At 51.5% G+C, this 17,732-nt stretch overlaps 1 protein-coding gene across 2 annotated transcripts; it reads right to left on the bottom strand.

Annotated features, from left to right (window-relative positions):
- Positions 1 to 733: 733 nt before the first annotated feature.
- LOC115511920 (phytanoyl-CoA 2-hydroxylase interacting protein) lies at positions 734 to 12,292 on the bottom strand. 2 transcript variants are annotated; one of them, XM_030312427.1, is made up of 5 exons: positions 11,898 to 12,292; positions 7,964 to 8,157; positions 6,536 to 6,710; positions 4,564 to 4,681; positions 734 to 2,877 (listed from the first exon to the last, which is right to left on the bottom strand). In XM_030312427.1, the coding sequence occupies exons 2-5, from the start codon at positions 8,126 to 8,128 to the stop codon at positions 2,343 to 2,345; spliced, it is 993 nt and encodes a 330-aa protein (XP_030168287.1). In that variant the 5' UTR covers positions 8,129 to 8,157; positions 11,898 to 12,292; the 3' UTR covers positions 734 to 2,342. The 2 variants fall into 2 exon arrangements, with proteins under 2 accessions (XP_030168287.1, XP_030168288.1); XM_030312428.1 differs by lacking the exon at positions 11,898 to 12,292 and adding an exon at positions 9,927 to 9,985.
- Between the last annotated feature and the right edge of the window lie 5,440 nt (positions 12,293 to 17,732).

The following is a 17,732-nucleotide window of genomic DNA, read 5'->3' as shown; positions in this document are numbered from 1 at the left end:
CCTGGCAATCCTTTTAACTTCTTTGTGCCTCAGTTTCTTTATCTGTTAAGTGGGAATACTACAGCACAGGGCCATTGTGAAGCTGATGTGTGTGAAAGCACCTGGCCAGATGCCTGGCCCATAATAGGCCCTCAGGAAGTGGTCGTTTGCCCTTCAGCTTTCCCCTAGCCCAAGGAGGCTATGCCCCAAGCTCTGGATGACACATGTTCATTTGGCCCTGAGCCCAGGCAAGTGTCAGCGAGGTGACTCTAATTTTTCTGGAGCTTTCATACTCTGGCAGAGGATCATTTTAATAAGTCCATAATAATAGACGCAGAGGTGACTCAGATCTGCAAATGAGGAGCCCTGCTGGGGAGGGGACATTTGGGCTCTGGGGGAGGGAAATTCAGTAGCATCTGGGGTTGATGCAGTGTCAGGCTGCTGCACTGGGAAGGGCTCCAAAAAGAGGACCTTGGTTAGGTCTCCAGATTGCTATAGGTTCTCCTCTAAGAAGCCTCAGTTTCCCCTTCTGCAAAGTGCAAGGTCATAAGTACCAAAAGATCTTCAAAGTCCCTTCCAAGCTAGAGATATGGCTCTGCTCTCTGAGCTCTGCCTCCCACAGCAAGATTTGGAACACCCTTGGAGACAGTTCCAGATGTCTTGTCCTGGGGGGCATCCCCATTTGAGTTCCTCTGTGCTTGTGCAACTTGCCTAGTCAGAACTACCCCTCCCAGAGCCCAAAGAGAGTCGGGGCTCTCAGGCCATGGTGGTTTATTGATGCAAGCACAACACAGGCGGGTGTGCCCCCAGCTCAGGGCAGACACAGGGCCAGGGGAGAGCAGTGGGCCACCCCCACAGCAATGCTGTCAGCAGAGGTGGAAAAGGCCTGGGGGCCCATGTCCTCTCCTCCATGCATCTCCCAGGGCCCCCAGACCTGTTCTGTGCCACAGAGACAGCTGACCACACCACTCCCTGTGGCTACACAAGAGGCAACCAGCTGTCCCACCTGTGCCCTTACTGAGATATGGCCTTGTTGGCCTGCTGGCCCCTTCTGTACTTCATCACAGAAATCCGGCTCTCACTGTGGGGGCTGTTGTCCTCTGCCTGACATCACCTCCGTCATCCCCCAAACAGCTAGCTGCCTTCATCCACACCTCTACCCAACACCCCCCCGACCTGGTCCGCTTATCTCAGGGGTTCACCCTCACCACCCTCATGACCCATACAAAAGTAGGAAAATGGCAAAAACGCTGGGAAGCCCAGGAAGACTTCATCAAGAACTCCCCAGGGAAGGAGCTCTTTGCCAACAGGCTCGCAGTGGGGAGCAGACAGTGCCAGTGGGTGGGGTGTGAGGTGCGGTGGCAGGGAAGCCACAGTCCAGGTCACACACAGGCACAGGGCAGTCACGGAACCGTGGCAAAGAGAGCGAGCAAAGCGCACAGTCAGGCAGGGTGCCAGGGCTCTTAGGGAAAGCCCTCAATTCTAGTTCCACACTGGGTCCCCTCGGAGCGTGAGGCCGCCCATTCCTGGCCTAAAAGGGGTACCTCTGGGTCTCAGGGGTCTCTTTCCCCCTCCTCAACCCCAGTGGCTGCCATTGGGGGAACCAGACCTCAGTGCTCTGAGCAAGAGAGAAGGTATGCTGGGGTATTTATCATCTCCAGGTAAGAAAGGAAAAGTCCCAACAGCCCGGAGCCCCCAAAGCCGAGAGGAAAAAGAGGGCCCCTTTCTAGAGGGCAGGTGGAGAAAGGAAGGGACAGCTCTCCCCATGCAGGAAGAGGGTGCTGGGAGTCAAGGAGCAGCTGGGGGGCAGAGCGGTGCAAGAGACTATGTATAGAGGGAAAGGGCCAGGCCTGAAGTGGGAGGTCCCCGGCCCAGCAGAGCGGGGAGGGGCATTCTGTGGTTGGCCCTGAGTGGGATGGGCGGGGCTAAAAAGGAGCACCCCGCATCTCTCTGCCGTGCCTCTGGGGGCGGGCAAGCAACTCGTGGGCTTTGGCTAGGGTGGGCTGCTCAGCGAAAGCCCCCAGGCTGAGAGTCTCCGTTAAGTGGAGGCCGGAATGAAGCAAGAAACAGCAGGACGGGGAAACCGGGAATGGGGAAATCTCCAGAGATCTACCCTCCTTCCACCAACCTACCGCGGCTAAGAAGCCTTTCCAAGTCCGCCAGACGTTGAATAGGCCACGCCCACCAAGGGGACCGCCCTCTGTTGCCTCTAATGCCTGCGGGGTGGGGAAGGGGGAGGCCGTGGCGTGGAGGGAGCGGTTGGGGGGGGGGGCAGGGGAGAGAAAGCCAGCTCCCTGAACCTAGGCCACCCATCGCCACCCTGCCTGTCATCTCTCTCTAGCCCCCCACCTCCCCAGGAGTCCCTAGCGGCCCACGCTGATGTTGCAGGTTTTGCAGCTGGGGTCTTTCTTGGCGTCAGCAGTGGACAGGCTCATGAGCTGGTGCCCGCTGATCTCCCCCAAGGTGCCCAGGGACAGGTCGACGGGCTCGGTATAGATGATCTCCAGGATGAGGTCCTGGGCATGGCGGAAGATCAGCTCCCCATCCTCCACGCTGCAGGTCAGGAACTTGTTGCAGGCAATGTCCAGGAGGGGCAGGCGGTCACGGCAGAAGCGGTCCCCCAGGGAGCCCTTGGGGGCCAGCACCAGGATGGCGTAGTGGTAAGCTGTGTACATACAGTAGAAGTCTGCAAAGTAGAGGTTGGTGCTGGGGTTGAAAAGGCGCTGGGCAGGGATCTGGAAGCGCCAGCGGCCGTAGGGGGAGTCCTGAGGCGGCTGGCCTGTGTTGAACTCTGTGTTGCAGCTGAAGAAGACGCCGTGGAGCATGCCACTGGTTGGAGAGCCATGGCTGCCGCTGTTGTCCTTCAGGTAGGGCTGCAGCATGTTCCCGCAGTGGGTCCTAACCACCCCCCGGGGAAAAACGCCAAAGGGAAGAGAAAATGCCGCTGGTTAGCTGGGCTGAGGCTTGGCTGCTGTGTGTGGTTGAGAAGGGAGCCCGCGCAGCACCCCGCTCTCCCACCCGCTGCCGCCTCCATCAGTCACAAATAGAACATTCCAGAATGTGAGAGCAGGGAGAGCCCTGGAGATGGGCTGATGCAGCCCACTCCTTCGCAGAGATGTCTGAACCTACCACTCCCCAGTTTAAAACCCTTTAATGGGGCTTTCATGAAAAGCAGGGCTATCACGATCTGTCCTTTCTAACCCCACCTCCCAACACCCCCATATCCATAGGTAAGATCCTCCAGCCACATGTGAACCCCAACTTTCCTGCCTTTGTGCCTTTGCAGTGCTCTTCCCTCTGCCTGGACTGCCTTTCCCACCTCCTTTCACCTACCCTGGCAAATTCCTAATCATCCATCAAGGCCCAGCATAGGTATCCCCTGCTCTCAAAATCTTCCAGGAGCATCAGGCATTTGTATTCAACAAAACCATGTGCAGACACTGAATTTTACTCAACAATCACACACACACTCATTACATTCCATCTGTCTGTACTGTCCCCCCGATAGACTCTGAGGTTTTCAAGAGGGGGCACTCTGCCTTTATTCACCTTTATATCCTAGCACATATGGGTGCTTTCTGACTCTTTCTTACTTGCTGAAAGAGGAGCTCAAACTGGGCCAGTGAGCTCACCACACACCTCACTGCCTCTCTTCTTTAGTACAAACACCAAAGATCTCCCTTGTTCCCTGCTGCCCTGGGGTAGGGTCAGAACGCCCCACCCCAACTGAATGCAATGACAAAGACAGTAAGAGTAGCAGCTTGCCCTAGTCCAGCCTTAGAAGGACAATGTCTTGGAGCAGTGTCAGCAGGCCTGGGGAGGATGGGCAGCCCCAGACCCAGCCTCACCCTTGCCTGGTCCTGGAAGTCTCAAGTAACTAGTGACTTACTGGCTTTCTGGGCTTCAGGCTCTCCATCTGTAGGCTGAGTGGGTTGGACCAGATCATCAATTGGATTGAATATTTCTGGACTATAGAGCCCCTCTCTTTCTTCCGCGAAGGAATTTATACATAGGCGGTCCATAGGCAATAAAACTGAAGATGCTCCAGCTGAATGATAGGTGTGGGGCCCACCAAGACTCAGCCTGATTTCTTCAACAACCCGTCAGTACCCCCCTCTCCCCCCACCCCAAAGTGCCCTGAGATAGCTTCCTGGAGCCTCCAGGCTATCCAGCACACAGTTTGAAAACAATGACCCTTCATGCATGGAAACCTGTCGCTCTGTGCTACCCTCACCACCTCCCCCAGGCCCCAGGGCTTGAACTGGAGAGATGGCTGACCCTTGGCATTAGAACCCAGTGAAAGGAACTGTCCCAAAGGAGGAACAAACCCGAGATCTCGTTCACCCAGGCCAGTTAGCATGGTTCCCCCAGGCAGCCCCATCCCAAGGAGAGTCCTCTCCTTCCTTGGAGCCCAATCCCAAACAGCCAGCCACCCCCCCAGAGCCAGCCTGTGATAAGATGCCATGGGGACTCTGGTCTGGCAATGACAAGGTGGGGGTGATGTCAGACAGCCAGGGCTGTGTGGGCAAAGCAGAGCCAGGGGAGGAAGGAGAGACCCAGGCCCTGCTAGGGGCCATGCTGTACCTGGCATGCTGGAAGTACTCCTTGTGGTGGTTGCGGTAGAAGACAGAGAAGCGGAGCATGCGGCCTGCGATCTGTTCAGCCTTCTCCTGCAGCTGGGCCAGGTGTTCCTTGGCATAGTCTGCAAGAGTCCAGGCTGGTAAGCCCAGGGCCAGACTGAGCATCACAGCCTCCCACACTCACCCACTGTGCACATTGAACACCAGCCCACAACTGTCCTCAGAGCAACAGGGGATACCAAAGAGTTACAGCACCTTGGACCACATAGGAACAGGCCAGGTGGCCCAGCTGGGAACATGGACAGCTGGGTGCACCTCTGCACCCTCGCTGCCAGAGGCTCAGGGCTCTGAGTCAGAAAGGGGCAGGGGCTGCCCAGTTAGACAATCACGCTGGGGACCCCAGGAGCTGTAATCACTAGCTATCCTCATGTGAAGAGGACCAGCAAGCAAAGGAAGGATTGAGAGGGGAGAATTTGAGGTCCTCTAGGGAGAACTCAAACCCAGCAGGCAAAAGGCTGTGGAAGCCAGTGGTAATTACAGGTGGGGGCTCATGAGGAGATCACAGAGCACTGAAGTGAATGGTTAGCCGGACCAGGGTCTGAGGTAGTGAGTGCATCTGCACCCCAGGAGAAGCAGGGAAGGCTGGAAACAGGATGGTAAGATTGGACACCTCCCAGGGCCAGGATCAGAGTCTGGGGCCCTGGGGCCCAGGCAGGGCGGCTGCTAGCCAAGACAGAGCCTTTGTACAAATTAGAAAAAGGTGCCCTTTCCTCCTTGCTGATGTAGCCCTGGCCAGGGTGCTGGGTTTGGCAAGAGTAGTGTGGACTGGACTGCAGCCATCCCCAACTCCCCAGTTTGAATTAAACTTCCACCACGTGTGGAGTTCTGGGGTAAACCCAGAGGCTTTCCCCACAAGGAGTGGGAGCACCTCCAGAGAGTGGGGTTTTGCAGCCGAGCTAAGAAAAAGCACCACTCAAAAGAGAATGGCATGTCAAGGAGACTTGGGGCATAGGCCTTGGCAGAGGATGGAACCAGCAGCTTCAGAGGCCCGGGGCTAAGAATGTTCCCTGCCCCTTCCTTGTGACAGAGAGAGATCTGGAGCAATTCTCACTGTGGACACCAAAGGAATGGAATATTGTGGGGCAGATCGTGGGTCATCCACGACCAAGTACACATAAGCCTGGTGTTTGTTCATGCTGGAATTTGCCAACTGAATTCTGCTAAGAGGTTTGCAGGACCACCGAACAGGGGTCATTTTCCAGGCTAAGTGGAGCCTCAAGACAAGCAAATGTGATGACCTACTGAGTATCCATCTACCGACGATGGATGAACAATGTGTAGTCCGCACATACAATTGTTCAGCCTTGTAGAGGAAGGACGTTTTGACATATGCTCAACGTGGATGAATCTTGGGGACATTATGCTGAGCAAAGTAAGCCAGTTGCAGAAGGACAAATACTGTGATTCCCCTCATGTGAAGTACCAACAGTAGTCAAATTTACAGACCCAGAAAGTGGAATGGTGGTTGCCAGGGACTGGAGTGAGGAGGGAAGGGAGAGCTGCTGTTTAATGGGGTTAGAGTTTCGGTTTGGGAAGTTGAAATAGTTCTGGAGGTCAGTGGCACACCAGTGTGAACGTACTTAATACTACTGAGCTATACATTTAACAATGGTTAAAATGGGAAATTTTGTGTTGGTGTGCATTTTACTACAGTTCAGAAAAACATGCTTGCCCCAAGCCAGAAAAGTAATTCCATGCCTGTATGGGAATGGTATTGTCAACATGATTAGCAGGGCTCACGTCTGCCTCCTGTGTCAGACTGCAGGTTTGTTGCGGGCAGGGGCGAGGCTCATCCGTGAGTATCTCCCTGACAGCTGAGCATAGAGCCTGTATACAGCAGGTGTTCCTAAGTGTGTGCTGGGGTAAGATCACAACTAAGCCAGATGTGCTAAAGCGGCAGGACAGCAGGGCCTCACCCCCAGTGCAGAACTCGACTGTCTCGCTCCAGCCGGACACCAGGTACTCTCCATCACTCTGCTTTACGGCGGTCTGCACGGCCACGCTGTACTCTGTGCGGGGGCTCAGGAACCAGTGGCCTCTCACTGTCATGGGCAGTGGCACGGCCTTGGCCACAAGCTTGGTGGGGACATCCTGAGAAATGGGATACAGACGGAGAACCAAGAGTCAAACTGGGAGTCACGTCCAATCTTGGCATTCTGCCAGACTTCACACTCCCCAGATGGCACCTGGGCCACCTGAGGAGGGCCAAAGTCTCCAAGATTCAATGGCTTGGTGCCCTGGCCACCATTTTCCTGAGGAAGGAAGCAGTGGCCATTGGGAAGGCCATATTGATAGCCCCCAGCCTCCACCCCTCATCAATGCCCCCTGACACCCACTGTCTTGGGAACTAGGGAGAAAGGCCACTGGGGTGGAGGCCGAAAAGTTGAGGGCGGTGAGACCTCCGTTTTCGAGGGAGACTTCGAGAGCTCTGCACACTGCAGTGCCGTCTCCACGGCAACGGCAAATGCTGAGAGCCAGGGAGGAAGGGAAAATATCCTTATTCTTTGGGGGGGGGAGGGTTAAGGGGGTGGTGTTGAACATTCACGTCACCGTGGCAACTGGCCTGCCAAAAGACACCCAGATCGGGAGAGCCAGTTCCAAAGAGAGAGAGGGTGAGTAACCCACATGATACGGTCGTCGTGGGAACCAGCTCCTTCCCACCTCACTCTTCCCCCTTCATCTCTGCCAGCTTGAGAAGGTGGGAGCCTTCCTCCTGCCCACCCCCACACTGCTCTGACCCAGGGAAAGCACACTCCAGCCAGCGGAGGACTCTCTCATGTTTCTTTCCTAAACCCAGCCACACCACTAAGCCAGAGGGCCAGGGCCAGAGAGGATCACAGGGGCCTAAGAGGCGTCCTTGAGGACCAAGCAAAGGGCCCCACCCCTGCCCATGGCCCGAGTGGCCCACACAGTCAACAACAAAGCTGCTTCCTGAGTCGGGGGCTTTGTTGGATCCTGAGACACCAGCCCCAGGTGTGATGTCTGTGCCCCCCCACCCCCCCACACACCCCCCACCCCTCCCCCTGCCCAGGTTTTCCTGATCCGTCTGAAGCCCAGTCATGATGCCGATAATGGTGTCCATGGTGGCTGGGCCCCAAGCCAGACACCACGCAAACATTACCTCACCAAAGCCTCTCACAAGCCTGCGGGGGCTGGCATTGTTATTCCCTTTTTACCAGTGAAGGAACTTGGGCTCAGAGAGGCTAAAGAACTTTCCTAAGATTACACAGGGTAATCTGAACCAGGCTTCTCTGACTCCCGACGATCACCCACAAGCATTCCATCACCCTGCTCCCTTTAAGGAGGGGTGTAAACAAGAGGCCCTCTGCACACCCTCCACTCACCCGGTGCTTGAACTTGTTGGAGTTCTTATTCTCCTTCTTGTTAAGGTCAATGAAGTAATGGGTGACCCTCTCCAGGTCACTGTTCTCCATGGCCCAGGAGATGCGGAAGGAGTCACAGGTGATGTTGTTGACCTCGATGCTGTGGGGCGTGGACAGCAGCTCCATGCTCCCCTGTGGCTTGGCTCCTTTGGGGACTGATGGGAGAGGAAGAATTAGCAGCTTCCTCCCTGCCACCGAATTTTCTGGAATGTCTTGCTCCCAGCATCTCTTGCAAATTGGAACCTTGGGGATAATCCACTGATTACACCTGCCTCATCCAATCTGATGGGAAGATTGCATGGGAAGATTGCATGGTGGAGGGATAAGACCAAAGGTGGGATGGGGTGTCCCCCCTGGGGGGTTCTTGGCTCTCCTCAGAGGGGTCTGCTGAGCAGACGCACCTGACAGGTGGCAAAGGCAGTGGGAATGCTGCAGACGCCAGGCAGGACAGATTTGCAGCAGATGGAACCGAGGAGGGGGGCTCACAGCCAGCAGGCGTGAAAAGAGAAAGGGGGTGGGGGTGGAGAGAGCTGTGCGAGGCGTAGGAGAGACAGGAAGCACCCACGGAGGAGACCGGTGCGAGGGTTGAGGCGGGCAGAGGGCACTGGCAGCCGAGAGGCCAAGGGTGACAGGTCGCTCCGGCTTGGGCCGCCCTCGTCTCTAGGGGTGACTCAGGGAGGGTCACCAAGATGCAGGGCTAGGAGGACAAGTGCCACGGAGATGCCCTTGGATACACTGGTGGCGGGAGGGGGCAGCGTGGGCCACAGCTCTTCTTTCACCCATGACTTTTCAACTATCACTCTCTCCTTTCAGCTGATCCTCTGTTGCTTGACTTGTTTAAATAATTGGTTTTACCTTTGACATTTTCCTCAGGCATCTGTGTGGTAATAATAACTGCATAAGCATCATATTGTGCAAACCTCACAATAGGTAGGTACTCTTATTGCCCCCCATTTTATTTTATTTATTTGTTTTTAAAGTAGGCTTCATGCCCAGCACAGAGCCCAACGTGGGGTTTGAACTCAAGCCCCTGAGATAAAGAGTCAGATGCTTAACTGACTGAGCCACTCAGGGGCCCCTATCCCCATTTTACAGATGGATTAACTGAGGTGGGGGGGGTACCAAGATGCCAAAGGTCACACAGCCTAAAAAATGATTTGAATTCACATCTGACTCCAGAGCTCAAACTCTTTATCATTAAGCCAAGGTTGTGTCTCCTCGTGTGTGCGTGTGCGTGTGTGTATGACATGTGTGGCATGTGTATATGCATAGGTGCACATGGTTTTATTGCTATTTATTTTTCTTCCTTCTATCCTTCCCTTTCAAGTAACTGCATTTTCTCTCACCTTCCTCTTCTCTCACCTTTGCTTTTTCTACCCCGGCTGCTCTTCCAGGTATAAAAGGACCATAGCACTGTCACTCACCTGTGCTTTTGCTAGGAAGATCTGACCCTGTCCTTGACTGTGGCCTCGCTCATGAGGTCTGGGAAACAGGGTGGGGAATGGAGAGGGAGTGGGGAGAGACTGTCTCTGGGACAAGAACATGAATGTGGGTTGGACTTGCTCCCGGGCATTTGCTTAGTGCCCAGTGAAGCTCATGCTTTCCTGGTTCTTTCTCAAGCCCCGTCCAAGCACACCTCAGCTTTCTGGAATGTGGTTTCCTTTTCTCCCCTTCTGCTTCTCTTCTCTTTGCCCAGGTGCTAAGGGTAAGGGTACCTTTTGCCTTCGAAAGCAGGTACTTCTATTTATAGCTTCCAGAAGATCCAACCCACACTCTCCTGTCAATCAAGCCTGTTGTGGAGCCTGATACCTCTAAATTCATCCGTGGGCTGCCTGAGTGGCAGGCACAGGGTGAAGGATATGGGTGATGGCTTTTACCTATTCCAGGGTGTCCCCTGAGCCCTTGTTTCATTTGAGCTTCTTACCCTAAAGCGTGAGCCTGCCTGTTGTGAAGTCCAGCCAAATGCCGGTGGCTTGTGCACAGAGAATCCTACAGTAAACAAGCATGGGGGTGCTACCAGGTCCACCCAAAAATAAAACAGAATAGGATTGGTAAACAACTGGATGATAATAAACCAGTTTGCAATTCATGGGGACAGATGTGGAGACGTGGGGAGTTGCTATCCTCTGGGCTCCCTGTGAGAAGCTCCCCAGGGAGACACACACACACACACACACACACACACACACACATGCACCCACATGCACCCACATACACACACACACACACACACACACACACACATGCACCAACACAACACACCAACACAGACACAATCCCACGCTAGAAAGTGCCTGAGCCACCACCTCCCATCCACAGGGGATTCAGTCTATGCCTACCCCACATGTGGACACCTATTCCTCAATACTCCTCTCTTCAGAGTCTCCTCCAGAGACGGGGCAGCCATCTTTGCAAGGGGGGGGGTGCATCTCCAGGACCTGGCTCATCCTTTCTTTCTACAGTTCTAGAAAAGCTGAGATTACTCCCCCATGCTAGCTTGGGAGAGTGGTCATGAGTGACACTCGGGAGAACAGCAAAGCCAGGGTGGACCAAGGGTGGGTGTGAGCCCCAGTTCTCCAAGTCCAAGTGACTGGGGAAGGTCGGGGTGTGAGGGACAGGTTGAGACAGGACCTGAGAAACACCCACGCTGCCAAGACAAGCATTTACACACCCACACACAGGTAGGCACATGTGTGCATGCACACGTATACACACACGCACACATACACTGAATGTGCCCGCCCACACCTGCCGCACACGGGTTGCACACACCTCCTCGGACATTCTCGGTCCCACTCACTCACCTACGCACTCGGGTGCCTCCGCCACGTTCCACATTCTAAGAATGTCCCACAGTTTCCCCTCTACAAGCTGTCACCTCCACACAGACCCACACATGTTCAAGTTCATAGGCTCACGCACACACATATACAGGCACACATTCTCACAAGCTATATTTGGAGGGAAGAGAAAGCCACAGGCGCGTCCTACCTCCACAGAAGGCATACAACCCATATGCCTGCTTGCACACACATGTGTATTCACACGCACGTCAACCTCTGCCCATATTCTGATATTCTCTCTCAAGTCTTCCCCAGGCTCAAAGACCCCAGCTATGGAAATGTGGTTTGTCTCTAGCCACACTCTGCCAGCCCTGATCCTTCCCGTGCCAACAGGTTTGCACACCTATGAGGGGCTGCCCACAGACAGTGGCTTCTGCCCACACTCTCCACCTACCTATCCCTTTCTGCTCTGGAGTCGCCCCTCCCCACATAGAAATGATTTGGTTGCACGCATTCCCTCCCTCACCATGTACTCCCACGCACATGACAAGTGATATGTCCACCCCATAAATATACTGCCTCACACTGCCCCCGCCCACATAACCCAAAGGCTACTCAGATAAGTGATCCCCACACACACACGTACCTCACATGTACAAGAAACGTATGTTCCTAAACATGCCACACAGCTGTGGAGACCCACACATGAGCACAGGCGTGTACATACAGAACTATCTACGCAAGCAAACCTCCAGGCTCCTCGCAAGCATGCATACATGCTGTGCACACGGATACCCCTTGCCCATGCCCATCCAGAAGAGCCACCCACAAGCCAGAGGGAAGTCTCTCCCCACCCCACTGTCCCTGTTGGCATCGCTGACTGCAGCAGAATGGTCACGGGGTGACTGACTGTGGTGCCCCGGGGACTGGATCCAGGGGTTAACCTCTTTGCCAAGGCCCTGGGGAACAGGGGACAAGGTCGTTGGCCCTGGCAATCCAGGTGGGTACCGTGGGCAGTGGCAGGCCCCTGGTGCCCCCACCTCCTAGCCCCTTGCCACCTGAGTCCCTCTCAGAATTGACAGCAGGATGCTCTGGGGAGAAAGGGCACTCACCTGGCTCCACTGGGTTCTGCAGAGGAAGACCTGGAAGGGAGGGAAGGGAGAGACCTCTGTGTGGATGTGCTCCCCAGGGAGAGGGGCAGCGGCGACGCCTGGGTCACAGACAGAGGCGCGCTCGCTCTCCTCTCGCTCCTCTCGAGGCTGCCAAAGAGGCTTCTTCCATGCCCCAGCAGGCAGCTCCTGCCGGCTCTGCAGCGCACTGCTGCTGCCCCCAGAGAGGCGATGTTCCCAGCCGAGCGCAAGGAGAGGCAAGAGCGAAATCAAAGCAGCGTGGAGGAGAGAGAGAGAGAGGCAGAGAAGGCGAGAAAGAACGAGAGAGCCAGACTGAATCTGGCTCCACCAATGGGATCAGTGGCTGCCCAGCGTCAGGTGACGATAAGCAAGCTCGGTCCCTGATCGCTCTGCTCGCTCGCTCTCCTGGGCTGGTGTGGGAGGGGAAAGGGCAGAGGGTCTCCTGGGAAGCTACAGTGATGTCCTCAGAGATAGCAGCGGTGGCTGCCACTCTTTTCCTTGTTTTTCCAGGACAAGCTGCCCTCAGAAGAAGTCCCTCTAACACACCCCTACTTGGAAATCTCTCACTTGAATGCAGCCCCCAAACTTTAGGTGCTGGGAGAGGGGTGGAGCTGTGCTCAAAGGCTTGGGAGCCCCTAAACAGGGATTCTGATTGGGGGAAGGGAAGGGGAGCCATGAAGGGAAAGGGTCCAGATGGGGGATGTGGGGGCAGTGTAGGGGAGGTTGGTTTGTCTTCAGTCTGGATTCTCTCCTCAGAGACTTAGGCTGATCCATGGCTCTATTTTTTTTTTTTTTTTTTTTTTTTACCAACTCTATCAAAACATATTAGACTTGCAGTCCCAGGGATTCCCAGTTGTCTAGGGAGAGTCCTCTGGCTGCTTAGGTGTCTCTGGGGAAAGGGACAAGAGAGAGGAGTTGTTGGGCAGTGAAGGGTGTGCAGAGGCAAGAAAGGGGGTGGGAAGAACACACAGAGAGCCTGGAATTTTCTCATCCCAGCCAACCATCTGGGCCAGGGAGAGTACTATCTGCTCTCTTATTGACAGGAGGCTTTGCTACCACCAAAGGAAAACTCCAGGGATGCCACTGTGAAGAACACTCAAGGAAATTTGAATCAAGCAACCAACAGTGACAAAGAGTGTGCAGTGTGGAAAAGCATGGGCTTTACAATTAAACAGACACAATTAAAATTCTTGTTCTCTCACTTTCTAGCTGAGTGATCTTGGACTAGTTACTCAATCTCTCAGAGCTTTGATTTCTTCATCTGTCAAGTGACATTATAAACACTGCCATCACTGAGTGAGAAATTATGTAAATCACTAAGCTGTGGGCCTGTACACCAGAAGGGCCCAGTCACCTATCAGAACTGTTATCATTGCCATCATTATTGACAATATCTGCCTGCAAGGAGCCCACAGTCTTTTAGGGGGAAAAGGGTGGACATAGAGAACAAGAAATCTACAACTAAGTTGCAAGGTACAGATAAGGATTCAGAGAAGAAGAAGTCCGAACCAGCTTGAATACAGGTGGAGCATGGCCAAGAGGGGACCATGGAAGCAGGAGCATGGTGGGGGTGGGGAGGGCTTGGTGCAGGGGCAGCAGACAGACCATGCAGGCTTCAGAGTGCCACAGAAGACATGAGCTGAGTGCACAGGACCCGGGGGCTGCGGACATCAGCAGGCGGTAAAGGTTAGAGAAGGTGACAGTGGACAGAATGTGAACATTGCACAGAAAGCAAAGACAAGCAGAAGCCAATCCTTCCCTAAATGGGTGTGGAGAATTTGAGCAAGTTGGGTCAGATCCTGAACCACAGAATGCAGTGCCGTGTGTTACACTGAGACAGGATTAAGCACTCCCTTCGCCAAACAGAGGTAGGTCCCGCCCCATGCACACCTACACTGAAATGTTGCAATCCCGAAGAGATGCAAAACGTAATCTCATGGTTATGGCCAGCACCAAACATCTGGACCAAAACCTGGCCCTACAGCTAACCTGAGAGGCGGTGTGAGGAAAAGTCATGTTCTCTATGACTCGGTTCTCCCCTTAAAAGGAAGATGAGTCCCAGCACACCTCTGCCTCCCACCTTCCCGGGATGGCATGTGGAGACCGCGTGAGATCATGTGTCCCAAGCGTGAACAACAGCCATATGAATGCGCTTTTGTGGAGCTACGTGCTAGCATCAGGTGGAGGCACAAAGCCTCTCAGGGCTTCTGCTTCTTCTTGCCTCTGAGGACTTCTCTGCAGATCACATGAGAAAACACATGGTAAAAATGAAGCTTAACAAGCCAAATATAAGTAACTCTGTATGAAACCAAACAACCACCAAAATGCGCTTTTGCTGCATTTTTATTTTTAACAACTTTTTATTACACAAGTAATACATGATCACTATAGAATGATGAGAAATTTTAATTCTAAAATTTAGGAGAGAATTAAAATCATTCATTCCCCCACCATTCGAAATAGGCATATGAGATATATATTTTATTAACAAAAATAGAAAGTGTAAATACTGTTTTATAACCTGCTTTTTTCACTCACCAATACCTTTTCTGTTCAATACACAGTCTTTCTACAGTATTGTTTTAAACTGCTGTGTATGTTCTATTGTCAGGTCACATACCCTTTTTTTAGAGCCAATCCCCTATTCTTCTATGATTATTTTATTTTTCTTCATTCTAAACAACACTACAATGTGCATTCTTTTTTTTATTTAAAAAATTGTTTTTTAACATTTATTTATTTTTGAGAAAGAGAGCACGAAGAGGAGAGGGAGACACAGAATCCGAAGCAGGCTCCAGGCTCCGAGCTGTCAGCACAGAGCCCAACATGGGGCTCGAGCCCACAAACCGTGAGATCATGACTCGAGCCGAAGTCAGTCGCTTAACCGACTGAGCCACCCGGGTGCCCCTACAATGCACATTCTTATGGCAAAACTCTTCCCATACCTTAATTATATTTCCAATTAAATATTAAAGGGTATAGACCTTATTTGGCTACTGACTTAAACTGTTCAAAAACAAACCCCATGTGACAATTGGGCAATTTGAATACTAACGGGGTATTTGATAGTTTTTAGGAATGACATTCTGATAATAAGATTTTATGGTTATTTTTCAAAAGAATGTGTCCTTCAGAGATACCTACTATAATATTTACAGATGAATGACATGATATCTGTGATCTATTTCAAAATAATCGGGGGGAAGGGGGACACAGGACAGACAGATGAAACAAGATTGGCATGGGTAGATAATTGTTGAAGCTGGGTCCTTGGAGGTCCAATAAACTATTCTCGGCATTTTTGTGCATGCTTGGAAGTTTCCATATTTAGTAGTATATCTAAAGTATGATTCCAATGATAACAACAGCATTTAAGTACCAAGACCCTAGGCACGAGATTCTCACAACAACCTTGAAAGGTGGATCTTTCAGTCTCATCTTGAAATGGTTGATGGTGGGAAATGAGACTCAGTTCATAAGAAGTAAAACTAAATTCAAATTCAGGTCTGACTGCAAAGGCTGGGTTGTTCATGGTAGGACACAGAGCAAATAGAGTCTGAGGCAATAGATAGAGGCCATAAGGAAAAAAGATCTACAGTCTTTATATTATTTGTGCATTTTAAAGACTGAAAATGTTTACGTGTATTTCCCCATGGTTGAACTAAGTGTGGAGATCTCAGGGCCAATGAATGCAAACACATCCAGACAGCTCATAAAAACAACTTTGTTCATTGACATGTGTTGGCAATGACAGGAGTGGGCAGTGACTATTTATAAGAACTGTGTGGATTTCTCAGTGCTTATTTACTTTATTGTTTTGAAATTATGTTTAGACCTCTTACAACCTTCACTACATTGAACGTTTAAAGTTCTTTAGCTGTTTTTTACTTAAAGACTTAATAATTTTAAGACTGGGAAAATGCTGAATTATATTTAAGGACACTGAAAAAGCTACAGGAGAGACACTAATGAAATGTTGGAGGGGCAAAAGGGACTTCAAGGGACAAAAGACCACAAGCAATGAAGAAAGAATCACAACCAAAATAAGAAGTGAAAAGACTAATATGATGAATCCATGGTCCTGGAATAGCCACTGAGTTACATCCGAGAGGACAAGCATAATGTAGAAGGTATGGAATACCATTGGGCACTTCCTGGCAAGACACCAGGGACAAGTCTTGACATAGTGTGTACAGAAACCGCTGCCATGCTGCAAAGCCTTCCCTCCACTCACTATTTGCTGCTTACCTACTTACTCTATGAAGCGACTTGCATACAGAGAACCTATAGAGAAGACATACAGACACACAATGCAAAGATACCTCTTACATCAATGGTGCTAAAGTTAAATCACTGATACAATCCACCAGAAAACAATCCACCCTTATTTCTCCAGCGCACATCTGGATTTGCTACTTGGTCTCAATACAAACTGGAATTCATTCATTCATTTAACAAAAATTTATTGGGGGCGCCTGGGTGGCTCAGTCGGTTAAGCATCTGACTCCTGCTCAGGTCATGACCTCGTGGTTCATGGGTTCAAGCCCCACATCGGGCTCTGCACTGACAGTTCAGAGCCTGGAACCTGCTTCATGGATTCTGTGTCTCCCTCTCTCCGCCCCTCTCTCGCTCATTCTCTCTCTCTCTCTCTCTCTCTCTCTCAAAAGTAAATAAAACATTAAAATTTTTTTTAAAATTTATTGGGTGCTTACTCTGTGTGAGACATTGTTTCTGGCAATTAGTATACTGTAGTGGAAGAAGGGGAAAAATCTCTGCTCTCATGGGGCTTACTTTCTGGTGGGGGGGGGAAGATGGACAGACAAACTCTACAGTCTGTTAGAGAAAATATATTAAATATGTTAGAGAAAATATAGTACTATAGATAAAAAGAAGTCTGTAAATAGGGAAAGAGAATGTCGTGGGGGAGGTTACAATATTTAATAATGCTATCAGAGAAGGCTTCCTTGAAAAAGTGACTCTGGGATAAAAAACCTGACTGAAGAGAGGAGGGGAGCTATGCAGAAATATGTGGGGGAAGGGCATTCCAGGTAGCAGGTGCAGAAGCCCAGAAGAGGAAACACATCAGATTGTTTCAGATACAGCAAGGGGACCAGTGCAACTAGAGCAGAGTGAGTGGGGGGCGTGTGGTAGGAGTCAAGGACAGAGAGATGGTGGGTGGAGGGATAGATTACTTGGGCTGTGTAGGCCAGTCTAAATTCTTTGGTTTTTACTCTGAAATGGGAAGCCGCTGGGAAGTTTAGAGCAGAGATGTGACCTGATGTGAAATATGTTAATTATGCTACATTGAGACTAGATGGAGGGGGCCAAGGTGGAAACAGGGAGGCCAGTTAGGAAGCTATTAAAATGGTGACAGCAGAGGCATCTGGGTGGCTCAGTTGGTTAAGCAGTTTGACTTTGGTTCAGGCCATGATCTCACAGCTCATGAGTATGAGCCCTGCATTGACTCTCCTGTAGAGCCTGCTTCAGATCCTCTGTCTCCCTCTCTCTCTGCTCCTCCGCCTCTCTCTCAAAAATAAACAAACATAAAAAAATTTGTTTTAAATAATCACAGCAAAAAAAAAAAAAAAATGATGGCCAGGCCCAGGGTGGGATGTCAGTGAAGGTGGTAAGAAGTGGTAAGATTCGGGATAGATCTGGAAAAGCTGACATACTAGATGTGTCACACGAGAGAGAGGAGTGAAGAATAATTGCAAAATTTTTTACTTGAACTGCTAGAGGGATGGAGTTGCCGTGTATGGAGATGGGGAACACTTTAAAGTAGTTTGAGAAGGAGGGGCACCTGGGTGGCTCAGTTGG

The sequence above is a fragment of the Lynx canadensis genome, chromosome B1 (genome assembly GCF_007474595.2).
Source record: "Lynx canadensis isolate LIC74 chromosome B1, mLynCan4.pri.v2, whole genome shotgun sequence".
NCBI classification, from domain to species: domain Eukaryota; kingdom Metazoa; phylum Chordata; class Mammalia; order Carnivora; family Felidae; genus Lynx; species Lynx canadensis.
This window is presented reverse-complemented; position numbering and strand designations above follow the sequence as displayed.